At 40.6% G+C, this 27,037-nt stretch overlaps 1 protein-coding gene across 1 annotated transcript in view; it reads left to right on the top strand.

Moving 5' to 3' along the window:
• The window catches only part of AGO4 (argonaute RISC component 4), a 41,615-nt gene extending 15,054 nt beyond the window's left edge, over positions 1-26,561 (top strand). The window contains exons 4-18 of the mRNA XM_023258472.2: positions 938-1,119; positions 1,308-1,444; positions 1,613-1,747; positions 2,433-2,520; positions 5,559-5,706; positions 5,968-6,087; positions 6,211-6,339; positions 6,580-6,713; positions 7,816-8,000; positions 9,529-9,688; positions 12,885-13,200; positions 13,342-13,476; positions 19,972-20,073; positions 20,339-20,538; positions 22,668-26,561. Coding sequence (XP_023114240.1) covers positions 938-1,119; positions 1,308-1,444; positions 1,613-1,747; positions 2,433-2,520; positions 5,559-5,706; positions 5,968-6,087; positions 6,211-6,339; positions 6,580-6,713; positions 7,816-8,000; positions 9,529-9,688; positions 12,885-13,200; positions 13,342-13,476; positions 19,972-20,073; positions 20,339-20,538; positions 22,668-22,776 — 2,280 coding nt within the window. The 3' untranslated portion in view covers positions 22,777-26,561. The remainder of the gene's footprint in view (positions 1-937; positions 1,120-1,307; positions 1,445-1,612; positions 1,748-2,432; positions 2,521-5,558; positions 5,707-5,967; positions 6,088-6,210; positions 6,340-6,579; positions 6,714-7,815; positions 8,001-9,528; positions 9,689-12,884; positions 13,201-13,341; positions 13,477-19,971; positions 20,074-20,338; positions 20,539-22,667) is intronic.
• The last annotated feature ends 476 nt before the right edge of the window (positions 26,562-27,037 follow it).

Below are 27,037 nucleotides of genomic sequence, written 5' to 3' on the forward strand. Positions count from 1 at the left end.
CTTCTGAGAGAGAGACAGACAGACAGAGCATGAGTGGGAGAGGGGCAGAAAGAGAGGGAGACACAGAATCCAAAGCAGGCTCCAGGCTCTAGGCTCTGAGCTGTCATCACAGAGCCTGACGTGGGGCTCAAACCCATGAACTATGAGATAATGACCTGAGTCAAAGTCAGACTGTCAACCAACTGAGCCACCCAGGCACCCCTTAACCATTTTTTTTTTGAGAGAAAGAGAGAGAAAGGGAGTGGAGGAGAGGGGCAGAGGGAGAGAATTGAGAGAGAGAGAGAGAGAGAGAGAGAGAGAATCTTAAGCAGGCTCCACACTCAGCACAGAGCCCGATGTGGAGCTTGATCCCACAAATCTGGATCATGACCTGAGCCAAAATCAACAGTCGGATGCTCAACTGTTTGAGGCACCCAGGTACCCCTAATTAACCATTTTTAGGTGTACAATGCAATGGCATTTAGCATATTCACATTGTTGTACAATCATGACCACTATTGATCTCTGCAACTTTTTCATCCTCCTGTACTGGAAGTATGTACCCCTTAAACAGTAAGTTCCCCCTCTCCTCTTCCTCTAGTTCCTGCTATCCACTGTTCTACTTTCTGTCTCTACAAACTTGACTATTCTAGGTACCTCATATATATGGAATCATACAATCTTTGTCCCTTTGTGTCTGGCTTATTTCACTTAGCGTAATGTTTTCAAAGTTCATCCACGTTGTAGCATTCCCCTTATTTTCAAACTATTATTTGCATAATGGTCAATACTAAATTATTCCCCTATTGATGGAGACTTAGGTTGTTTACAATGTTTTGCAACTGCAGAAAGTGTTAAAGTTAAATATCCTTATGCATATACTATATTGAGTATTCCTGGGATCTTTTTTTCAGCCTTTGTAAATAGGTATATGTAAATGTGATTTTTTTTTCCTTAGGTTGATATGGAAGTGACACTTCCAGGTGAGGGTAAAGACCAAACCTTTAAAGTGTCTGTTCAATGGGTATCAGTTGTGAGCCTTCAGTTGCTTTTAGAAGCTTTGGCTGGGCACTTGAACGAAGTCCCAGATGACTCAGTACAAGCACTTGATGTTATTACAAGGCACCTTCCCTCCATGAGGTTAGTATCTTCATTTGAGTTCTTTCCCAAAATGTCAGGGTTTTTTTTGGTAGGTTGCATCAGAGCCACTGAAAGGTTTCTGCATAAGTCATAGTTCAAACTTGGTTTCAAGTTTGTTTATAAAGTTGAGAGAGAAATGAAAGACCTTGCACGCTTTTCATTGTGAAACATGCCAACTATTTTTTCAGGTACACTCCAGTGGGTCGTTCTTTTTTCTCACCTCCTGAAGGTTATTACCACCCTCTGGGAGGGGGCAGAGAGGTTTGGTTTGGCTTTCACCAGTCTGTGAGACCCGCTATGTGGAATATGATGCTCAATATTGATGGTATGATGGAATTCTCTTTTGATTCTTTGTTCTTTTGGCTGGTTGGGTTTTTTTTGTTTGTTTTTTTTTTTTTTTTTTTTTTTTTTTTTTTTGTTTAGTTTAGTTTTGTTTTTTTTGTGGTGCTTTCCCTCTCCCTGAAGCTAAGTATCCTTCCTCTCTGTTTGTTAGTATCTGCAACTGCTTTCTACCGGGCTCAGCCTATCATTGAGTTCATGTGTGAGGTTTTAGACATTCAGAACATCAATGAACAGACCAAACCTCTAACAGATTCCCAGCGTGTCAAGTTTACCAAAGAAATCAGAGGTAGGTATTTGCATTGTGGTAGTCTCAGAAAGGCAGCTCAACACGGTGGAAAGAGCACAGTCTTGGAGTCAGACACATCTGGGTTTCTAGCCCAGCCCAACCAGTTCTATCAGTGGGACCTGTGGCTAGATACTTAATCACCATGAGTCTTAATTTATTCATCTCTAAGGTAAAGATAATAATATGTATCTTTATGGTTGATGTGAGAATTAAAGGCAATTAAATGTATAAAGCTTCTTGCCCAGTAGCTGGCACATATCAGACACTCTAAGCCTTACCCACTTGGAAGCTTCCGTTTTAATAAAATAACACAAGTTCATTTATTATCCCTTTGGAATTTCTTTTCTTCTTGTTATTAGCTTTCTTCTCTCACTAGAACAGAAGCTTCATCAGGGCTATCTCTAGATCTGATAATAAGTACCAGAGTAGTTGATGCATAGTAGATATTTATTGAATTAATTAATAAATTGAAGTAGATTGCCCATCTTAAGTCATCTGGGTTCTAAGTTTTTCTTCTTAGCTGAGACTTTTTGCCTGTACATGATGAAATTGTTCCCATATCCTTGCAACTTTTGTCCTGTACAATGCCATGCCTTTCCAAAGACAACATTTAAACCTGTTTTCATCACTTTGATTTTAACTAACACCTAATGTCTTGACTTTTTTTTTTTTTTTTTAACTTCAGGTCTTAAAGTTGAGGTGACCCACTGTGGACAGATGAAACGAAAATACCGAGTTTGTAATGTGACTAGACGGCCAGCTAGTCATCAAACGTATGTTAACCACATCTAAAATGATACTGTTACATTTTTTGGTAACAGAGGAAGCTGCTATAATCATTTGAGAAATTGGCATCCCATATTGTAATCTTCAAAATCACTGTAATCCTCTTTTAAGCACCAAAGCTTTAAAAAATGTTTTAAGTATTTTTGATGGAGACATTTAGAAAACATATATCTTGGCGTTTGATTCATTTCACCTCTTAAACACAGAGGATGCCAAACACAGATCAACTTTTATGTAACAATGCCGAGTCATGATTAAAAGCATCCTTTAGGGGCGCCTGGGTGGCGCAGTCGGTTAAGCGTCCGACTTCAGCCAGGTCACGATCTCGCGGTCTGTGAGTTCGAGCCCCGCGTCGGGCTCTGGGCTGATGGCTCAGAGCCTGGAGCCTGTTTCCGATTCTGTGTCTCCCTCTCTCTCTGCCCTTCCCCCGTTCATGCTCTGTCTCTCTCTGTCCCAAAAATAAATAAACGTTGAAAAAAAAAATTTAAAAAAAAAAAAAAAAAAAAAAAGCATCCTTTATTATACTGTCGTAATTCTCAATGCATGTCCCAAAGGGTTTGTCAAGGCCTCTATACATCATATAAGGCTGTCATGGGAAGATAATTGCTTTGTGTTTTGTTTGGATTTTTCTCTCTTTGTAGTTAGTGGCTACTTCTTCCAGCTGTCAGTATGTATGGCATGCCTCTTAACAGCTCACTCATTTCCATTTTCCAAACTTATTTTTCTTTTCTTTCTTTTTTTATATGTTTTTTAAATGTTTATTTATATTTGAGAGAGAGAGAGAGAGAGCGCGCGAGAGCGAGCATGAGCGGGGGAGGGGCAGAGAGACGGATACAGACAGAATCTGAAGCAAGCTCCAGGTTCCGAGCTGTCAGCACAGAGCCCGATGTGAGATCTTTGGAGGCACCCCTCCAATCTCATTTTTCTAATCACCCAACTTCTAATCCACTGGGAACTACGCATAATCAGAAAATATATATGAAAGTGCTTTTTTAAAATTTACTATATCTGTAAGTTTTATTCTTATAATCAAGATCTTTAAATTCATATCTGACATAAATAAATATTGGCTCCTCCAAGTAAAGAGCATGAACTTAAATATATAAACGACATTATTTTGTTTAGTCAGAAGACTTTTGTTTGTTTGTTTATATTCTACTCTGACTTATTTTTTTAACAAATTTTTTAATGCTTGTTTATTTCTGAGAGAGAGAGCACACACGAGTAGGGGAGGGGCAGAGAAAGAGAGAGGGGGACAGAAGATCTGAAGTGGGCTTCGCTGACAGCAGACAGCCTGATGTGGAGCTCGCACCCACAAACCGTGAGATCACAACCTAAGCTGAAGTGAGACGTTCAACTGACTAAGCCATCCAGGTGCCGCTAGTCTTGACTTTATTTTAGATCCATGGTTCTCAATGCTTAAACTTTAGTGTACATTGGGGCACCTGAGTGGCTCAGTTGTTTGGGCATCCGGCTCTTGATTTCAGCTTGGGTCACAATTTCATGGTCTATGAACTTGAGCCCCGCATCAGGGTCCGTGAGACAGTGTGGAGCCTGCTTAGGGTCCTCTCTTTCTCTGTCCCTCCCCTGCTTGTGCTATCTCTCAAAATAAATTAAAAAATAATAGTAAATAAAAAACTTTTAACTTTAATGTACATCAAAATCACTGGGAGGGCTTTGTTCTAGATAATAGAAGTTTTGGAGTGATCTCTGGATAAATGTGGTATATTAATTCAGTGTGATTTGATTAAATTCTTCAGTAAAAACTCATATGCATCTGATGTGAATTTCTTAAGAGTTATAAAATAATATTTCATGTATCCTTCATATTATACCATTGACTTCATTCTCTAGGGGAAAAAAATGTTACCCAAACTTTATGAAGTCACTATTGAGGAGTGTAGCTTTTTTTAAAGAACTGTATCTTTTTCATTAATTACTTCACATAATCCTATAAGAATAATTATACTTGTAGGCTTGTATGATCTTTGCATACAAATTAAAAGCACATAGTTTTAACGTTTATTTATTTTTGAGACAGGGACAGAGCATGAACCAGTGAGGGTCAGAGAGATGGAGACACAGAATCTGAAACAGACTCCAGGCTCTGAGCTGTCAGCACAGAGCCTGACACGGGGCTCGAACTCACAGACCGTGAGATCATGACCTGAGCCAAGTCAGCCGTTTAACCGACTGAGCCACCCAGGCGCCCCAAAACCACATGGTTTTAAATATCACATAGGTGATCCTCACTGCATTGTTACTTTGTAGGGCTGTAGCAGTTAAGAAAACAGATTAAAGTTATTACCAAATATTTGCACCAAGTATTTGAGATAATTTGCCCCCTAGAAAAGCCAAAGAAAGGGAACTTCTTAAATCGCACTCCCCAGTTTATATTATATATCCTGGCAAAGCCTCATTTTCATGTATTTAGTCTTGTTTCCCCCAGACCCACATATATCTGTCCTGGTTTGGGGATCTGGAAATTGGCCTCAATAACTATGTTACATTCATCTTACAAATAGTTCTCTTAAACAAATAAAACCTGTGTGGGGGGTGCCTGGGTGGCTCAGTCGGTTAAGCTCTCTCTTTTTTTTTTTTTCTTTTTTTTAATTTTTTAAAGTTTATTTATTTTTGAGAGAGAGAAACAGCACAAGCAGGAGAGGGGCAGAGAGGGAGAGAGAGAATCCCAAGCAGGCTCCGCACTGCCAGTACAGAGCCCAACGAGGGGCTCAAATCCACGCACCGTGAGGTCATAACCTCAGCCAAAATCAAGAGTCAGATGCTCAACCAACGGAGTCATCCAGGCGCCCCAGCATCTGACTCTTGATCTCAGGGTCGTGAGTTCAAGCCCACTTTGGGCTCCACGCTGGGTGCGAAAGCTCAAAAAAAAAAAAAAAAAAGATTGGCCTTTGTTTTTTAAGTGACTGATCAAGGTAGAAAATGTTTGTAGGCTTTTGTTCGCTTGCTTGTTTAAGAAAAAAAAACCTCGAAGAAATTTCTGAAAAGATGTTCTCTCCTGTAGTTTTCCTTTACAGCTAGAAAATGGTCAAGCTATGGAATGTACAGTAGCCCAGTATTTTAAGCAGAAGTATAGTCTGCAGCTGAAATATCCCCACCTCCCCTGCCTCCAAGTGGGACAAGAACAAAAACATACATACTTGCCACTTGAGGTAAGCTAAGCTGAATTTTTTGCCAAATCTGCCAATCTCTTGAATGAGTTAAAAAAAAAAAAAAGAAAAGAAAAAGAAATCACGTTCTAGGCTAGTGGCAGAATCTAGTATTAGTTTTTAAAATGTTTTGGGCAAATAGCTTCACCAGGTAACAGCATTTTCATGTTTTGAGGAATGGAAGATGTAAGATACAGTTTAGCTCTAAGGCTCATGACATAGAAACCCATTACACAAAACGAATTTCTCTTTGCCTCTCGGTAGGTCTGCAATATTGTGGCAGGACAGCGATGTATAAAGAAGCTCACGGACAATCAGACTTCCACAATGATCAAAGCGACAGCAAGATCTGCACCTGACAGACAGGAGGAAATCAGTAGACTGGTCAGTAAGTCATGGTCTTCAAGATAAGCTAGCTTTAAGATGAGAAAAGAAGAAAATATAAAACTCCTGGTGGGACACAGTTACTCTTTGGTTTTTATATACGCAGGCTTTCCTGTTCCTTAGGTGAAGAGTAACAGTATGGTGGGTGGACCGGATCCATACCTTAAAGAATTTGGCATTGTTGTCCACAATGAAATGACAGAGCTCACAGGCAGGGTACTTCCAGCACCAATGCTGCAGTATGGAGGCCGGGTAAGCTTTTTATTTTATTCAGCAAGCTTCTTCCAACAACCAGTCAAAAAGAGAATAACCCAGGGTTTCTCCACTACACCACACTGAATTTACCCATAGTTTTGTTCAGTATTGCTTTTTGTCTTTTGGCTAATACCAAATAGAATTTTGTTTATCCCCTCATCGACATTAAAATGGCCTTAGATTGTAATGTCTTTTCTCTTTTCTTTTGTTTCTTTTTTGTTTTGTTTTTTTTTAAAGAATAAAACGGTAGCCACACCCAACCAGGGTGTCTGGGACATGCGAGGAAAGCAGTTTTATGCTGGCATTGAAATTAAAGTTTGGGCAGTTGCTTGTTTTGCGCCTCAGAAACAATGTAGGGAAGATTTACTAAAGTGAGTATCTTCATATTTTCAGCTTAGTAATATCCCTTCCAGATATGAAAATACCATCTTTACATGAATGTGCTCTGTGCACTGGCACTAAATCCCTGACTCCTATAGTGACACCATCTGGCTGTAGGAAAAAGACCTTGTATTATAGTAAATTGCAAACTTGGGAATGACATTAAGAATCTGAGTCAGCTTTCTTACATTTAGAGCAGAAATTTGTGACTAACAAGGCCAAAGCAGTGACAGTTGGCAAACTCTTCTGAATTCTTAGTGAAGCTTCCTGTGGTATTAATTGTATCTTTTCAGCTAAGATAAAAACTAGTCCATTTTTAATCATTATAATTTACTAGTGAGCTTGGTTTATTGCAGGGTCACTGACTAAGATCATTGGTTCATGTCTTACAGATGCAGCTATCTATAGAAAGGAAGTTAGTAAAAAGGGTGGAAACTCAAGGCAGGAAAAGGGAACTGGATGAAAGAAAGGAATCTTACAAATCTTGACAAATGCACAAAAGAAATGCGGAAAGCGTTATACATATATTAAAGTAACTTCACAAATTTAAAATTTAAAACTTCACAATGAATTTTATTTTTTTAAAGTGATGATTTCTTTTGATATTGTTATTGAATCAAATCTATTACAAGTTTGAATGTAATCCTAAATATACTGATTTGTGTTTCCATATTCTCAATTGAACACAAGCTTACCCAACTATTCTCGTGCCAGGCTTACCAAAATACACATTATCTGAAATTTTGGCTTTGCTTTTCTTTAGTTCAGAATTATTGACCTGAATGTTTAAAAAAATCTTTGAACAGAAATGCTATTCTAGTCCCTGGGGCCCCGTTGAGGTATAATTATTTAAAAATTCAAAATGATAATCTGATAGCTTAATATTAATAACACAGATTCTTTGTGCATTATAATTGCAGTGATACAATTGCCAGCCCATTTTTGGCAACCGGTTATGGATTTTTTGTTTATTTGTTTGTCTTTAATTTTGGCTAAGAATGTGCAAAACTGAAAGAAGTGTCTTTGAGGAAAATAAATGCTAGGAATGTACTCTGAAATGAAAGCACTGTACTACTGGTTCTATTTTACCAGGAGTTTCACTGACCAGCTCCGTAAAATCTCTAAGGATGCAGGGATGCCCATCCAGGGCCAGCCATGTTTCTGCAAGTACGCACAGGGTGCGGACAGCGTGGAGCCCATGTTTAAACACCTGAAAATGACATATGTGGGCCTACAGCTCATAGTGGTTATCTTGCCTGGGAAGACACCAGTGTATGGTATGGACCCCTTTAATATTCAACGAGGGATGATTTCAAATAGTTGGTCAGGATAAGCTAGGTTATGCTGCAGTCACAAACAACTCCAAACTCTCAGTGGCTCAGATCATCCAAGGTTTATTTTTTGCTTTTCCTGTGTGTCCACTGAGGTAAACTGTGGCCTCTGTTACATGTCATCATGTTATTTTTCACTCTGACACCCGGGTTGGCATAGCAGTTACTATTTGGAATGTTCTTGGCCCCTTGGCAAAGAGAAAAGAGGGCTCTGGAAGGCTCTTAACATCTGCAGCTTCTGTTTTTGAGAGAGAGGGAGAGAGAGAGAGAGAGAGAGAGAGAGAGAGAGAGAGAGAGAGAATGAATGTGTAGCCAGGCCAGAAAGAGGGGGAGAGAAAGAATCCCAAGCAGGCTCCTCACTATTGACACAGGACCCGATGTGGGGCTCGATCTCATGAACTATGAGATCATGACCTGAGCCAAAATCAAGTTGGATGCTTAACTGACTGAGCCACCAGGTGCCCCAACATCCACTACTTCTTTTTTTTTCTTTAATTTTTTTTTTAACGTTTATTTATTTTTGAGACAGAGAGAGACAGAGCATGAACGGGGGAGGGGCAGAGAGAGAGGGAGACACAGAATCTGAAGCAGGCTCCAGGCTCTGAGCCATCAGCCCAGAGCCCGACGCGGGGCTCGAACTTACGGACTGCGAGATTGTGACCTGAGCTGAAGTCGGATGCTTAACCGACTGAGCCACCCAGGCGCCCCTTAGCATCCACAACTTCTTGACCACAACCAGCCACTGGCTCTTCCCAACCTTTTTGCGGGAAGCAAGAATGGGGGCCAGGAAGTTCAGTGGGAATGAGTGTCGGGCATACAGTACCATTCCACCGTAGTCCTCAAAGCAGGAAGAACTGGAATGTTTGGTAAAAAGCACTTAAGAATATCAGAGTGGGGAAGAGTGGGAGAACCTACCACTGGCAGAAAAGAAGCTGTCTAGTTTGTATCTATTATCACAAGAATGATACAAAAGTTCCTTTGACTGTCGTCTGAGTGAGGGATTTGGGAGCTACAGACCGGCTGTGTGAACTTTACAAAATGTCTTCAACTCCCTCTGTAGTTGTCTCTTCTGTTACTTTCTGGTTATCTCTGTGTTTAGAGGGGAAGAGGGGGAGGGGGAGAGAAAAATACTGGAAATTCAAAGAGCTGGCATGTATACTGATAGGGAGGAGCTGGGAGACGGATTCCTTTGCCAGACCAGTCCTGTGGAAAAAGTAACCTCGGGGGACTGCGTTAGTAGTGGCAGGCAGCATCCAAGGGTAAAAGCGGTGGCCTAGCTTTAATGCTCACTGGAGGGAAGAACCGGGAAATTTCCCTGGGGGTTTAGCAGATGAAACAGCCGCATCTAGCACAGGGTACCGTATACAGTAGGCACTCTGTAAATGTTTGTGTGTGGATTTTTCCCTCTATTCTTAGTAATTAGGAGAAGAATATTTAAACATTGTTAAATTAATTAATGGATTTATTCTTGTAGCGGAGGTGAAACGTGTTGGAGATACCCTTCTGGGTATGGCCACACAGTGTGTCCAGGTAAAAAATGTGGTGAAGACCTCACCCCAAACCCTTTCCAACCTTTGCCTGAAGATAAATGCAAAGCTCGGAGGAATTAACAATGTGCTTGTACCTCATCAAAGGTAAGATTCTGAACTCTGTTTTTTTCCACTCTTGCATTATATAAGATCGAATGTAACATAATTCACAGTAAAGCACACAAATCTCAAACGTGCATCTCAATTACTTTTTCTTATATATGTATGAATGCACTCATGTAACCACTACTCAGGTGAAGACGTAGAAAATTTCCGGGACCTCGTCAGGCTTCCTTGTGGCCCTTCCCAACAGAGAACCCCCAGAAGTTAACACTCTCACCATAGATTGTTTTTGCCTGTTTTTGAACTTCATGTAAATGGAACCATACTACATGTCATGTTTTATGCCTGTCTTCTTTTGCTCATCATTATGTGTCTGGAATTCATTCATGTTACTGTATTAAGTAGTCATTTGTTCTTTTTCATTGTTGTGTATTATTTCATTATGTGAATATACCACAGAATTTTAATCTGTTCTGCCATTGACAGATATTCTTATACATTCATTATACACTTTTTCTACATTTTTGGTAGAATTTAAGTACTCTTTCTCTTGAGTATATATCCAAGAGCAGAATTGTTAAGTTATTGAGAATACATGTGTTTAAAAAAATTTTTTTTAACATTTATTTATTTTTGAGACAGAGAGAGACAGAGCATGAACGGGGGAGGGTCAGAGAGAGGGAGACACAGAATCTGAAACAGGCTCCAGGCTCTGAGCTGTCAGCACAGAGCCCGACATGGGGCTCGAACTCACAGACCGCGAGATCATGACCTGAGCCAAAGTCAGCTGCTTAACCGACTGAGCCACCCAGGCGCCCCGAGAATACATGTATTTAGCATCGATAGATGCTGTCAAATAATTTTCCAGAGTGGTTGTACCAGTTTACGTTTCTGCTGAGAGTTCTGGTTGCTCCATATTCTCACCAACACTTGGTAGTATCAGTCCTTTTAACTTTAGCCATTTTGTTTGGGTGTAATAGTATCTCGTTATGGTTTTAATTTGCATCCCCCTAATGATTAATCCGTTGAGCACAATTTCATATGTTTGTTGGCTATTTGGATATCCTCTTTTGTGATGGGTTTGTTCAGTTCTTTGCCCATTTCTTTATTAATCTTTTCATTAATTTGTAGTTTCCCTATCTATTGAGATAATATCTGACTTGTTAACTCTGAAATGTTTCCATGTGGGGGCACCTGGATGGCTCAGTTGGTTAAGTGTCCAACTCTTGGTTTCAGCTCAGTTCATGATCTTGTGGCTCTGTGGATCCGAGCCCTACATCAGGCTTTGCACTGGCAGTGTGGAGCCTGCTTGGGATTCTCTCTCTCTCCATTTCTCTGTGCCTCTCCCTCACTTGTGCTGTCTCCATCTCTCTGAAAATAAATAAACTTAAAAAGAATATTTTCATGTGAAATTCTGTATGTGAAAGCAATTTGAAAAGATAAATTTAGGGCTGTGGTATTAGTCATTGCTATACTTAACAAGAATGTGAAATTGAGTGCCTTGATGTTAGTACAATCATATTCCAATTCTTAATTTTCCCTTGAATGAAGCTTATAGGTAACAAAATCCTTCCTACAATGTTGGTAGATGAGGTCTGCAGGTCATATGGGAAGTTAAGCTAAAATCTGAAATCATTTCATTTCACCCCAAACATTTGAGACGATATAGCATAGTAGCCTAGAGTGCATACTTTGGTGTCTGACTTCCTAAGGTTTGGATTCCAACTTTACCACTTCCAAGTTATTTAAGCTTGGGTGAGCCCCTTATTCTCTTCTGTCTCATTTTTTAAATACGGAAAATTGAGATGATAATTGTACCACCCTCATGGAATTTTTCTGAGGACTAAATCAGTCAATACAGGTAAAGTGCTTAGCACAGTGACTGGTACATAGTGTATGTAAGCTGTTACTATGTTACACATATGTATGTGATAGATACATGCCGTTGTACTGCTCTCTGCCAGACCCATGTTGCATAATGATACATATAGAGAAATCTCACACAGCCTCTGCCCTCATGGAGGTATCTATTCTTTAGTACCCATTATAGGAGATTTTTAGATTTGGGATGTCTCCTATATTATACTTAAATAGTTAGAACTCAATTCCAAGTCCTACCTTAAAGAATTTACCAGAGAAGGATGCATTATATTTTTCTCCTTGATTCCTTAGAAAAATCAGTGCCAAATAAATGAATTCATTCTTTCAACAAATATTTATTGAGTGCCAACCTTGAGCTAGGCAGTGTTCTAGGCACTAGGGATGCTTCAATGAACAAGACAAAACAAAACAAAATTCTTGCCCTTGTGGAACTTATATTCATGTGTGTGTGTGTGTGTGTGTGTGTGTGTGTGTGTAGACAATAAATAAAATAATTTACTGGGGCGTCTGGCTGGCTCAGTCATTAGAGCATGTGACTCTTGATCTCAGGGTTATGAGTTCAAGCCCCACAATGGGTGTAGAGATTACTTAAAAATAAAATCTTAAAAAAAATAATCAAGTAAAATATGTGGTGTAAGTGATGAATACTACAGATTAAAATAGGGAAGTAGATAGACTCGATTCTCTTCTCTAAGCCTCACATCTTAAAGAGCATTGAGGTCTCTCTTTCTCTCTCTCACAAAATAAATAAACAAATAAATAATTTTTTTTAAAAATGGGGTGCCTGGGTGTCTCAGTCAGTTAAGCGTCTAACTCTTGGTTTCCGCTCAGGTCATGATCTCACAGTTTGTGTGTTTGAGCCCTACATCAGGCTCTGCTCTGATAGCTCAGAACTTGCTTGGGATTCTTTCTCTCTCCCTCTCTCTCTGCCCCTCCCCCACTTGCACTCACACACACTCTCTCTCAAAATAAATAAATAAACAAAAAAAAAAATTAAAGAGCACTGGGGGATTTTGTTCCAGTTCCGTGTACATTCTGCATTTCTATATCTGCTGTGGGAATACTAGGATCCAAGAGTACTTGTTCTGGTCTTCCCTTTACACAGAGATTTTATTAAATTCAGCTCAGGTCCTCTTTGTTAATTCTTCCCTTCCTGCTATTATAGAAGAACCATGTTGTCTTCTTAAGTCAATCCAGATTCATTGCAGGAGAGGCACAAACACTCAGTGGCCCTTAGAGTTCTCACCTAATGGGCACAGGTCTTCGTTCCCTTTTGTAAGATTATATCTGTGATTGTATCTGGTGAGCTTGCTAAACACAGACATTTTCATCTGTATGTTTCCTTCAATCTGAGCAGGCCCTCGGTGTTCCAGCAGCCTGTCATCTTCCTGGGAGCCGATGTCACGCACCCCCCAGCAGGGGATGGGAAGAAGCCTTCCATTGCTGCTGTCGTTGGCAGTATGGATGGGCACCCCAGCCGGTACTGTGCCACCGTTCGGGTGCAGACCTCCCGCCAGGAGATCTCCCAGGAGCTCCTCTATAGTCAGGAGGTAATTCAGGACCTTACTAACATGGTTCGAGAGCTGCTGATCCAGTTCTACAAATCCACACGCTTCAAACCCACTCGGATCATCTATTACCGTGGAGGGGTATCCGAGGGACAAATGAAACAGGTACTCTGATTACCCATAGTTGCCTTTTGGGGTTTCTAGGTATCTGATGGAGCTTCCTCCCATCTGCCACTCTGGGTAAATCAGATCTGAGAGATGCTAGGTGAGTTCTCAATTAAACCTCATTCTGTTTGTAACTCCTAGGTAGCTTGGCCAGAGCTAATAGCAATTCGGAAGGCATGTATTAGCTTGGAAGAAGATTATCGGCCAGGAATAACCTATATTGTGGTGCAGAAAAGACATCACACACGACTCTTCTGTGCAGATAAAACAGAAAGGGTAAGAAACCATGGTATAAGCTTCATTATCTGGCACAAGTGAATACGTTTTTAAATGGGCATATGTACTTTTTTTTCCTAAAAGCAGAAGTGTAATAATAAGTTAATATATTAACTCCAGTTGAGCTTAGATGATCACTTCTGAATGATACAGGTTTTAAGACTGAGTATTTCTCCTGTATGACAGAAGTGTTGGCTTCTGGAGTTGTTTGGCAGAGGCCAAAAACGTACCAGACATGCTGTAGTGATACAGGCAACCTCCAAGGGGCTGGTTTATCTACTTGATTTTTTTTTTAATTTTTTAAATGTTTATTTATTTTTGAGAGAGAGACACACACAGAGTGTGAGCGGGGGAGGGGCAGAGAAAGAAGGAGACACAGACTCCGAAGCAGGCTCCAGGCTCCAAGCTGTCAGCACAGAGCCCGATGCAAGGCTCAAACCCACGAAGCATGAGATCATGAGCTGAGCCGAAGTCAGATGCTTAACCAACTGAGCCACCCAGGCACCCCTCTCTGGACTTTATTATCATATTGCTACTTTTTGTTACCAATGCCTAAGGCATAGTTCTAGGATATAAAGTAGAATTTCTCTTCCAAATGATTTTATATCAGTGCATGGGATTCTTGAGATACACACTTTGAACACTTATAATGTTATACTTTCTAACCATGGGCAAGTTAACTTCTCTAAGCCATAATGTTCTCAACTGTAAAATGTAATAAGAATACCTATCTCACAGGGTTGTTATAAGGATTAAATTAATAAGTGAATATTAATTTGGGGTACAGTTCCCAGCACTTGATGAGAGGTATTTTGTGTACTCGATTTATAATGTTATTTAGGTGTAAACTAGCTAAATTATAGGTATTTAATATTGAGTGACTCTGCTTCTGTGCTATTTTCTATGACATTACTTCATCTTTTCCAAGCCTTCCCTGATCCACCCCAGAGAGACCAGTTCTTTCTGTTGCTTAATCTTGTAATCTTGTGGGTCACTCCCATTATTTTCTAGTACGCCCTTAGTTTTTGTCTCTAATCCAAGGCTGAGCTGTTTCTTTTCGTTTTCAGAATCATTGGAAAACAAGATTTTCTCCTTGGGCTCCAGTTCCACCAATCAGCTCATATTCCAAGTGTTGTCTTCTGAATTGTCCAAACCCTGACTCAGTAGTTCTTCTTAGATCCCTTCTAATACAAATTCTCCAAACTCTTGCCCAAACTCTGGTCACAGAATGCCCCGCCACCCCCTCCTTAACTGCATCATCACCTCTCTGTCCCTCTGTCAGCTTGTTGTCCATGTAGCTCTAGGACCTGAATTATTTTCCTAAAACCCAAGCTATCTCATCATTTTGTTCTTTGCCATCCCATGTCATTCCTAACCTTCCAAAGATTGATAATCCTGGTCCTTAGTCTACCCTGCTGCCTTGACACTTACCAACATCTCCAGTTTTCTAAACATGCCTTTTGCCAATCTCTAGCTCTGGGTCAGTCCACTTACCCATTTCCTTTGCTTCACCTCAGGCCAGTAGAGAGATTGCTGAGGAAGAAAGTCATTTGTTTAATAAGAATGATATTACAGACTGATGATATCAAATCTCAGACAACCCTGGAGGCTGCAGTTTCTCTGTTCCTCCAGTTCCCCACAGCGTGTATTCCAAACCTTCACACTCCTCAACAGCCTGTCCCAATCTGCGATGCCTTCCCTGGCAACACTCTACCTTGCCAGCAATAGAACAACCCTCTATTTCCCCAGTAAACAAACTCTAGAAGGCATAAATTTTCTCAACTTACTCTCCCCCACTTTCAAATGTACTGAAATGTGTTTTCTTTTCTCTGTGCTCTCACATCTCAGAGGCTAAGCTCTCCACCTGGACTTTAGTTCCTAAAGGAACACTTCATTAATTACCGTGGTTTTTCAAAACTCCTGTTCCTTCTTCTCACCCTCTAAAGTTCCTCAGCTCTTCCTAGGTTCCCCTCACTAAACTTCCCTTTACTCTGCTTACCTTTCTTTTATTTCATGACCAAAATAGAGGAAAACTGACTTGACTTTCCATCTGTACCTTCTTACATATTACATCAATTGTCTGTAGCCTGACTTCGGTTTTAATGATTCTACTGAAGTTCTTTGCTCAGTGACTTGCTCATTTCGAATCTAGTGATATCTTATCAGGTTCTTACGCTGACCTCTTCGCCTCAGCAATAATATGACTTTCCAGATTCAGTGCCCTCCTCTATAATCAGGCTTTTTTTTGACTCCTCTTCCTCTGCCCATTAAACACTGACATTTCCAGGCATTTCATGCTTTTCTTCCTCTTCTCTTCTGAATTTGAACTCTCTTTAGTCTCACCCACTTTTCTGCATGCATTGATTTTCTTAGAGATTCCTAAATTTGTATTCCCAGCCACAAACATTTCTATGCAGTTCCTGACCTTCACCTCCAATTGTCTACCAGACACATTTACTTAGATGCTCTGTAGACACTGTATCAGCAAGATAGGCTAGACTGTGGTAACAAAAAACTCCGAAGTCTTAGTGGCTTACAAAGATGTATTTCTTGCTTATATCACATACCCACTGTGGCTCTGCTGCGGCTGTGACCCTGATGTCCTCCTTTTGGAACCTAGGCTGACAGAGAAGAATCTATCTTGAACATCACCAGTCATTACAGCAGAGGGGGAGAAAGATACGCACAAGCCATGTGCTGGCTCTTAAAGCTTCTACCCAGAAGTTACACATTTCAGACCACATTTTACAGCCAAAGCAAGTTACGTGGCCATTCCTGAGTTAATTGGGTGGGGATGTATAATCCTCCCCCAGGGAAGGGCATGGGAATTTTTGGCACTAGTGATACAATCTACCACAGGCATTTCAAGCAAAACACGTCTAAACCTTCTACTTATTGTTTTATCCTCATCCAAAGCCTATTCCTCCCCCAATTTTCCTTTTCTTCTGTGACTTGGCATCACTGTACATTGATTCAGCCAAGCTAGGAACTTCAGAGTTGTCTTTAAACTCTGCTTCTTTCCTCTCCCCCCATATCCAGGTGGTCAAATGGTCTTCTGTGTTCTGCCCCGAAATCTCTTGTCTTAATTCTTCCTCTTGTGTGTTCCCTCTGGCCTAGGCAGAACCTTCCGTTTTGCAGGAGACTCCTAGTGGTCTCCCCACCTTCACAGATGCACCCTCAACCTGCCGCCAGAGCTATGTTTAAAAAATACAGATCTCAGGGTGCCTGGCTGACTCAGTTGGTAGAGCATGTGACTCTTGATCTTGGGGATGTGAGTTCAAGCCCCATATTGGGTGTAGAGCTTACTTAAAAAAATACATATCATACCTTACCAATCTACTATTCAGAAACCTTCATGCATCCCCCATTGCCTGCCAGATACTTCCCTTTGGTGTTCATTGCTTTCCTAAGGTAGCTCAAACATAACATTTTAGTTTCATCTTTCCACAATACCTTCATACACCATCCATTTCCCACATGATGCATTTGAATCCCTGGGATGACCACATCCATCCCACTTTTTTTATTTCCCCCACTATTTTTATTAAGGTATAATGTAGATACCGTAAAATCCACGTTTTTTTTAAATTTTTTTTTAACGTTTATTTATTTTTGAGACAGAGACAGAGCATGAACGGGGGAGGGGCAGAGAGAGAGGGAGACACAGAATCAGAAGCAGGCTCCAGGCTCTGAGCCATCAGCCCAGAGCCCGACGTGGGGCTCGAACTCACGGACCGCGAGATCGTGACCTGAGCTGAAGTCAGACGCTTAACCGACTGAGACACCCAGGCGCCCCATAATCCACGTTTTTGGTGTACTGTTTTGCAAGTTGTGACAAATGCATATAGTTGTGTAACCACCATGTCTATGAAGACATAAACAATATATCACACACACACATTTTTCCAAGCCCTCTGCAGTCAACCCTTTCCCTCACCTACAGCCCCTAGCAACCACTGACAGACGTTCTGTCCTTATAGTTTTGTTTTTTTCCAGAATGAAATATAAGTGGGATACCATAGCCTGTGGTCTGGTTTCTTTTACTTAGCATAATGCATTTGAGATTCATCCAAGTTTATCATGTAAATCAGCAGTTTATTCCTTTTCATTGCTTAGTATTCCTCCTATGGCTGAACCACAGTTTATCTCTTCCTGACTTTAGGGGATATTTGGAGTGTTTCCTGTTTTCATCCCATCCCCCTTTTCAACTCCTGCTCATCCTGTAAAGGATGGCTCAACTCTTTGCTCCCACCAGCATTTTCCAGTGCCTTCCATAATGCCCTTATCACACTGCAGTACAGTTCATTGCAGATGGTGTTCATGAAGGGCAGGAATGCAAGTTCATTGGTTCTCTCCATGCCTCCATCTCTCATCCCCAACATCTGCTGCAGAGCCTTGCACATGGGTGCTCAAGCAGTAATTGTTGAGTTAAACATGCCTGGATCCCTTTTTCCCGAGGGCAGCATCTCCTTAGATTCTCATCTGTTGATTCCAAGAGAGTTGTTTCAAAAAAGATTCTAAGGTCAAATAAGTTTGGGAAATACTATGTCCACCACCTCCCTCGTAAAGATTATACATTACTGAATAAAGGTTCTGAGAAATCCTACAACAGAAAAACCGTTTTAACTTGAGTTCAACCCAGTATTTCTCAAATCTCTTTGACCATAAAATACCTAAATGCATCCTGCAGAACTAATATTCCTCAAGCACACACTTTGGGAAACAATGCCAGAACTAGTATAACTCCTTTACATTTCCTCTTGCCCAACTAGGTCCCCAAGTTCATATTTGAATTTGATAGAATGAGACTTTACTCATAAATGTTCTTGTACACATTGGTATACAATTCAGCTGAAGGTAATGGTAGTTAGAATAGAGCCAAATAAACTCCCATCAAATTCATGCCTCAATGCAAAATAAACTTCCTCATACAGAACCCTGCTGTATATCACAAGAGGATGAAAACTGACCAAATACCAAGGTTTAATTCCTTTACTTGTAAATGCATTTCTGAAGTTCCCCCCTCTACTTTCCTAGAAATTTGATTTTAGAACTTTGGCTGTCATTGAACCTTATAATTTAGAATTTTAAAAGTGTTTCATAGCTAGTTTTATAGCTGATTAGATTAAGACCTAAAGATGTTATGTTTTGTTCAAGGTATGTAGTTGCAAGACTAGCCTTGGAACTGAAACCCTGGTTTTCCTAATTCCCATTTCAGAGTACTCTTACCGATAATGCATGTGCCAGTGACTTCTTTTACTGATTCTGTCAAAGCATTACTTTTTTTAAAAATTTTTTTAGTGTTTATTATTTTTGAGAGAAAGACAGAGCACAAGTCAGGGAGGGGCAGAGAGAGAGGGAGACACAGAAACAGAAGCAGGCTCCAGGCTCCAGGCTCTGAGCTGTGAACCACAAAGCCCAACACAGGGCTCAAACCCACAAAGTGTGAGATCATGACCTGAGCTGAAGTTGGACGCTTAACTGACTGAACCACCCAGGTGCCCCAAAACCATTACTTTTGTTGAGCCTGGTGTACCAGTACAAAGATTTATTCATCTTAACTTTTTTTTTTAAGTTTTCTTTTTAATTTAATGTTTATTTACATTGGAGAGAGACAGAGACAGAGACAGAGCATGAATAGAGAAGGTACAGAGAGAGAGAGGAAGATACAGAATAGGAAATAGGCTCCAGGCTCCAAGCTGTCAGCACTTAGCCCAACGTGGGGCTTGAACTCACGAATGGTGAGATCATGACCTGAGCCAAAGTCGGATGCTTGACTGACCGAGCCACCCAGGCTCCCCGCTTCATCTTAACTTGTAATGAAAGTTGTGCATATTTTTTTTTACTCCAAGTAAGAAATAAAGTTGCATTTTTTGGGGGGGGGGGCACCTGGGTGGCTCAGTCACATCCAACTTTTGATTTTGGCTCACGTCATGATCTCATAGTTCGTGGGTTCAAGCCCCATGTCGGGCTCTGTGCTGACAGTGCAGAGCCTGCTTGGGATTCTCTCTCTCCCTCTCTCTGCCCCTCCCCTGCTCATTTTCTCTCTCTCTCTCTCTCTTAAAATAAATAAACTTTTTTTAAAAAAGTTGATATTTTTTCACAGGAAGCTTATCCATTGCAAATGTCTTTACATCCCCTCTGTGAACAATGCCAATATGTCAATATGCCAATATTATCATCTGCAAATAGATGACAATAATGCAACCCAAAGTCATAGGTAAAAGAATTCTTTTTCTGGATTCCCTTATAGAAACAATGGAGTATTTTTGTTTGAGAAAATACTTAAGGATAAAGTGGTTGGACTAAGGAGAGTTACAGAAAATTCATCATGTTGAATTACTGATTTTCAAAACTTCACTTAAGAACAGTTTGCTAACTTGTTACCAATTAACACATAAAAGGAAAGTATGGTCTGAGTTCAGTTTGGCATTTTGATGACTAATTATACCTCCCCCCACCTCTTTTTGTTTGTTTGTTTGTTTGTTTTGGTAGGTGGGGAAAAGTGGCAATGTACCAGCAGGCACTACAGTGGATAGTACCATCACACATCCATCTGAGTTTGACTTTTACCTCTGTAGTCATGCAGGAATTCAGGTAATTTGGAAGCTGGTTCAGATCTTTGACTTGATAAGGAGATGTTTGCAAACTGAGCAACCAGCTTGAATAGACGTTATTCAACACTATGCATCAGTTTGTTAATGCTTGTATTCTAGAACTGTTATCTTTCCTTCTGGGTATCTGCTTGTAGTTGTGCTAGGAAGGAATACTTCTGAATTTAAGGAGTGGATTCCAATTCTTCTCTCCTCTCAGGTAATTAACCCATGTCAGAAATGTATTAATCATACAAGTCTCTCTCCAGGGAACCAGCCGTCCTTCCCATTACCAGGTCTTATGGGATGACAACTGCTTCACCGCAGATGAGCTCCAACTACTAACTTACCAGCTATGTCACACCTATGTGCGATGCACACGCTCCGTCTCCATTCCAGCTCCCGCATATTATGCCCGGCTTGTAGCATTCCGGGCAAGGTATCATCTGGTGGATAAGGATCATGACAGGCAAGTTTCTCAGGCACCATGAACTCTCTTTTTATCTGAGTCAAAAGCATGTTAAAAAAAAAAAAAAAAAAAAGAGCTACTACAGAGGAGTAGAGCTACTTTTGGAGGAGCTAAACTTTCTTTTAGGATTTAAATTTCAAGAAGCAAATAAAATCACATGTGCCTTTGAGAGCTTATAATGTGACTTTTGGTCCAAGAAGTGCTCAGGCTTGCTCATACTTGCATGGTGTGTCTATACTCTGCCCAAGGGAAAAAGTCTAATTTGGAGCTGCCTGTGGTTTTCCCGTGGAACAAAATGCATTCGGTTCTGTTTAGGTCCTGAGCAGCCTCAGAGGTGGCAGGCACAGTGTCTTGACTCCAGTCCGAGCAGTCACAGGCCTGTGGATTCCACTTCACGCAAGAGGAAGTCCTGAACATTTCGCTTTGCTTTCAGTGCAGTCTGGAAGAATGTACCAGAGTGAATTTGGGCATGTGTGTGGGAGAGGAGGGGTGCCAGACCATTTTTACCCCCAAATAGGGATCTCAGTAAGAATCAGACATTTTGACCTGTTACTGACGACTATTAAATAGCTGAACAAGCTCTCTGCATTAATTTTCTTTTCCAAATGACCATCTGTGAAGTGTAGCAGTTTCTGGGCTCTTCCCCAAGTCTGAATTCAGCTGCTAAATAGTAGACATTCCATTGCAAGTCTATTTCTGTAAGAGTTGAAAATACGCTATTATGGAAAATGCCCAGCTGTGGCTTTATACCTTCCGTTCTGTAATATACATTCATTCATTTAACACATTTATTAGGTATTGACTGTGTGCCCAGCACTGTGCTAGGTACTAAAAATAAAAATACTAAAATGGGGAAGACCTGCTTCTTGGGATTTTCTGTTTCAGTATGGCAGACAAAACAGGCAAACGCAGAACTGACAATTAGCCTGAGGCAGTATAGGTGAGGGACCTCAGAAGAAAGGTTGTTAGAGAAGATTTCATAGCTGGATGGATGGGATTTGGCTCTGGAAAGAAGAGAAAAGGATTTTCCAGGCAGAGGGAACAATGGACAAAAGAGAAAGCAAGTGACATGTTTAGACAATAGCGAGTTTTCTTTGGCTAGAGCATATGAAGCTGAAAAAGTATGTCAGAGGAAGGTTGTCTTTGTTAAATGTAAAAAGCTACTTTGGGGATAAAATATCTGGTCCTTAACCATTAATCGGGCTTACAGGGGAGAGAAGATGAAGTAAAAGATAACTAAGATTATGAGTTTAGATGATAAGGACGCTAATAATTTAGTAAATAATGATAAATAAATAATTTAGTAAAGTAATTAAGTGGCAAAATTAATAAATTAAGTCAGAAGAAGGATGGTGTTTTTTTACAGTTTACTAAGCCCTTTGTAATACATGGCACCCTTAAGAGATATGTTCAGAAGTTATTATTGTTATCCTGAAAGACCAAAGTTCAAAGGAATTGTTACCTCCCCAAGATCATATAGCTAGTGAGAGGAAGATGAGAAGAGACTCGCGGCATAGTGACATTTGCACAGTAACATGGTATGTTCCAGCACTGTGCTAGGCGCAGAAATTCAAATGGTTATTGAGGATATACCATGTGCCAGGCACCGGGGATTCGGTGGTGAGTAAGATAGACAAAGTCACTACTTTCTTGGAGTTTACATTTACTGAGCAAAACATATAGCTAACTATCCAGTTAATAATTTCAATTGTGCTTAATACTATGAAAGAAAAATAGAGGATTCTGTGGAAGTATGTCTCAGGTGGCTCTGACCTGAACTTTGGAATCAGGGAAGACTTCTTTGAGGGAAATGACATCTGGCCGAAGCCTGAAGGACAGGTTGGCTTTAACCAGACATAGGAGGCAGTAGAAGTCCTAATGTAAGCACTGTTAAGGATTTGGGTCTTTGTAGACATTATTCTATTTAATTATTGCAACAGCCCGTTTAGTAAGTTGTATTGCATTTTTCAGTTGAGCAAACTCATGTTTAGAGAGACATAAATTATTTAAGGAGGCACAGCTTGAGCCTAAGATCTTCTGAAACCCAGTATTATTTGTGCTATTTGAAACATGTGAAGTTTGCAGTAGTCTTTTGTTACACCTGGCTTTTTGCATTATTCTCTTTACAGCGCGGAAGGCAGTCATGTGTCAGGACAGAGCAATGGCCGGGATCCTCAGGCCTTGGCCAAGGCTGTGCAGATTCACCACGATACCCAGCACACAATGTATTTTGCCTGAGAGTCTCAGAAAAAGAACTCAATCAATTTGACACCCCATGCAGCCTCAAAATGTTTCAAATGCCTACCGCCTCTAGAGAGAGCCAAGTTGACTTCAGGTGGTCTACCAGCAGCTCGGAATAGTTGCACTGAATCTATACTTCGCAGCACTGTCTGATGCATCAACAAAATTGAGCCATTTTTTAAAAGTAATAGATACTCCTAGATTGTCTTCTCTGATGCACTGGACTGAATTTTTACCTCATCATGCAAAGGCTGATCAGCCTGAACTTCCTTAAGGACTTTACAAGAAAAGGTTTCTATGGAATATTTTGCTAGCTGTGGTGTTCCCCGCATCCCTCTAGTCTTCTAAGAGACGATTATTCCTTGTTTTCTGTATTCATTGAGTGGGGTGTATGCGTAAGTGGGAGAGAAAAACCAAACAATCTACTTCAGTTCCGCGTAACTGTTTTAATTGTGGGGGTCCATAGACTTTTTAATGGAGATTTCTGACTTCGCCACTGTAAATGCCTTTAACGAGCATTAACTTTTGAAAGTTTTACAGAGTTTTGTTAGTTTTCCTACTTTATCTTCTTGATCTCTACAGACTTGTGCTGTGCAAATACAGGCTGCCAGGCGATTGCACTATGTTTGGCTGCAGATGCAGAACAGGCAGCTCTCTTATTTGGTTGGCTTTTGTGAATGTGTAACACAAACAGATGTAATGCATGTCACGGTGACAGATAACACTGCCATGGTAAGAGTACTCCTGTTTCCCCCCTCTTTGAAAAAAAAAAAATTAGCTTTTAGTATTTTTCAAAGTTTTCAAAAGTGCCCATTTTATGCTGCTGTGTGGTTTGTTAGATCTAAATGATTTTTAAACTTTTCTCACAGAAAATTAACTTTGGCAATAAACATTTTTTAAGGTCCCTTTTCTTCCTCCCCCTGACAATGTAGTTTTCTAGATGAGATCTCGGTATGATTTTATCAGCTATTTCTTATAGGTCATAATCTGGCAACTTCGGAAACTGGTCAGACAAGACATATATTTCCATGGCTTTTTAAAGAATTATTTTTATCTGTTTTATAGTCACAGTTGGTGTCCTGTCACTTTGTTTTAAAATAAGCTAGAACCAGGACGCTTCCTTATCGGATAGGCTTTGCCAGTCCTTAAGGTACATTGAGCGATGCTGCAACTTGCACAGATGTACCAGCATTTAAAACTGTTTTTCCCGGGAATCAAGGTTACTCACACAATTATGTGCAGTGCAAATTTTTTTGCTTCTCTTTCAACCTGAAATGTATTTGGTGGGGTTTCCCTCCTTTCACTAAACTAAAACTGCATTTATAGAAGAAAAGGTTGACTTTTCTTAACAGAGTCTAGATTCCGATCACAAGGAGATGAGTTACTTTCTTGGTCCAGACAAAGGGAGCTGATCTAAAGCAAGCATCAGTGAACGTGTAGGGGAAAGGAAAGTGTATTTTGTATTTAGTGTAGATAACACTTTGTGAATGGACAACAGTTACATAGAGTCTTGGTAGTTCCAGCCAGTGTTTCCCAGCCCAAATTTTACTGACTTGTGATTCTCTCTCCGGGAACCTCAGAAGTGAAACCTGGAGAAGGGGATAAAAGCCCTAGAACCACACTCCGTATGGCTGAGGCAGGTGCTGGGGGAAGAGACAGACACAATGTGGTAAAACGATTTTGCCACCTCTGTCTGGAAACTGCTGGTGGGGAAACACTGAATCTGATGGTGAAGGGTGTTTGCTTGAACTCATTAGCCGGTCCAAATCTCTTAAACTAGCCTTCTCAAAATCCCAGCAATACAAAGCACTGTTTTTCTTCAGTCTTTTAAAGAAGCTTGTAAATACATTGAAGTTTACATTTCCATGTGCTGTTGATCGGTGGCGCCACCAGTGTTTGCTAAGACTGGTCTCTGAGAGTTTTATAACGTATACTGAGTCCTGTAGCTCATTAAGATGACTGCAGACATCCTCATTCTCTGCATATAGTGGGATGAAAGCAAGCTCTGTAACTGAGGCACAACATAGGCAGGAGCGAAGAGATGGCAGATGTTAATTTCTTAAGATTTTCCTTTTCTGCAAATACCTCACTTGGATACTACAAATCAGGACATGTTGGTGAGGGGCTGGCTGCTGCTTTTATTCACACTTGTTCAGGGAGAGCTCAGAAAAATAAATACCCTTCAGCATGGCTACCCTGGACCCAAGAGGAGGAAAAACAGAAACTTCTTTAGGAGAAGGAGGACTTACTGGCGTCCAGGATGTGAAGGACTCTTGGTGGCTGGCTGGCTGGCCAGCAGGCACCACACCTGCACTTGAGTGCCTCCGGCTTGCTTGTTAATAATGCACAGAAGAAGTGTCACTTCTCACCATCTCCTGCACGTATGGAGCAGGGAGCGAGGCGGAATGCCGGGAAGCCCTGATTTACTTGCCGGCAGTCGGGCTGTATGCTTGACCTTGAACTATACAGTTTGTACAACCTCAGTCAGTCCTATACACTGGGGCAAATCAGTGTGGTGGTGGAGGAAAAGCCGGGAGGCCTATTTTTATAGGAAACAGTACCTTTAAGGGGGCAAATGCTGTAGTTTTGGATGAAAGGAAAAAAAATATGGAAGAACTAGGATAATTGGAAAAAACTTGCTGGCGGGGGGTGGGGGGGGGTGGGGACAGTGAATCTTTAAGAGGTAATCGCTGCAGAATCAGAGTTGCAGCAATACTGTTGCAAGCAAGTCTAAATACATAGTTTCAATTTGGCTTGACAATTTGAATATGATAACCCCTTTGGACTGACTGAATCGTTATGCATGTGTCAATCAATGGGAGGTGTGCATTCTCTAGAAGTAGATTTACTGTTTGGTTTTTTAAAATGCAGCCTGTTTAGGCACTGTCATGTGGTGTGAAAGATTGAAATGTAGCAATGCTAAAGAGTAACAATTAGGGGATAAGGCACGGGGATATTAAGAGAATGGTGAAGATCCAAATGTTGAACCGATTATGTTTTGTTGTTATTGTTGTTCGCTGTTGAACCCTGAGTGGTTGATAAGGTGAACTAGTGGCTTAATGCAGCCAGCAGTCTGGGCAGGCAGAACATATTCATTCTTACTGTAAATTCTATTTGCTGCTTCCAAAGGTGATGATTTATAAGCAGACATGTTCTATATGGTCTGTATTTTAGGATCTGGCACCCAGACTATATCAGAGCTTATCTACCTGGCTCAGCTATCTACCCTTCCTGTGGGAAAAGGCAATCCACTGTTTAAGAAGGCTCACTCTCTCTGCCCTGCCCTAGCAACCCTTTGTGGATGTGCTGTAAGATTTTCTTGCTCAATAGCAAGGTGGTAGCTCTGCTTTCATTTTAAGAAAGTAGAGGCTGAGGGCATTGTGTCAATACTGCTTCAACTCCAAGGATTTTTCCTTGTAAACTTAAAGGGAAGATCTTGTTATTGATTAACCATTTTCTTATCCCTTGCTATTGACATTCATGCTCTATGTCTGGTGGCTGAAAATGTTTGCATTTGTTCATTTGACTAATGGTGTAATTTTGGTTTCTATATTGTTAGACCTGTAATGTTTTAAAATGTATTTTATTAACTCTGGACTGGATGTATGTCTCTAGCAATACGAGGTACTTTCTAAACTATTAAGGGAGGGGTGGTATCCCCATGTTAAGACAAGATGATGGTTGTTTAAATTTTGCATTTTTTTTTTTTTTTTGGCCTGCAGGGATATTTTGTGTTCATGTGTCCAAAAGAGAATAAATTGGCATTCTTGTGCCAAAAGTTGTTTTTTGTTGTCAAATTTCAAATACATATGGAGTATACTGTAATGGAAACAGACATGGTTGCTTTTTAAAAACAATTTCCTCCATTTAAGAAGTTTGAGAGAGAACAGAGGGGAAACTTAGTGTTTTTAACTCCTGGGTCTCCCTATCTCTAGAAATTGATACTTGGGGATTTGGGAAGAGCTTCTCAGCAAAATTTCACATATGAAAACTTTTATAAGATTCATCAGGTTCTCAGGATAGCTCTTAACAGGAAAATCTATTGGAGTGGAGTTTTGAGAAGAATCTGCAGTCTCCAGAGGGCAGTACAGCCACATACTTTAAGACTAACTTTTCGAGAGGAGGAGCTGTCTAAATTCCCCCAACCTGTGGCTATCCAGGCTTAAGTCCTTAAAAAATTCTCACCACATTTGGGTGAGTCACAGCAGGGATAATGCAGAGATTTTCACAATATGGTACTTATCTTGAGGGAATTTAT

Source organism: Felis catus, chromosome C1 (genome assembly GCF_018350175.1).
Source record: "Felis catus isolate Fca126 chromosome C1, F.catus_Fca126_mat1.0, whole genome shotgun sequence".
Taxonomy (NCBI): domain Eukaryota; kingdom Metazoa; phylum Chordata; class Mammalia; order Carnivora; family Felidae; genus Felis; species Felis catus.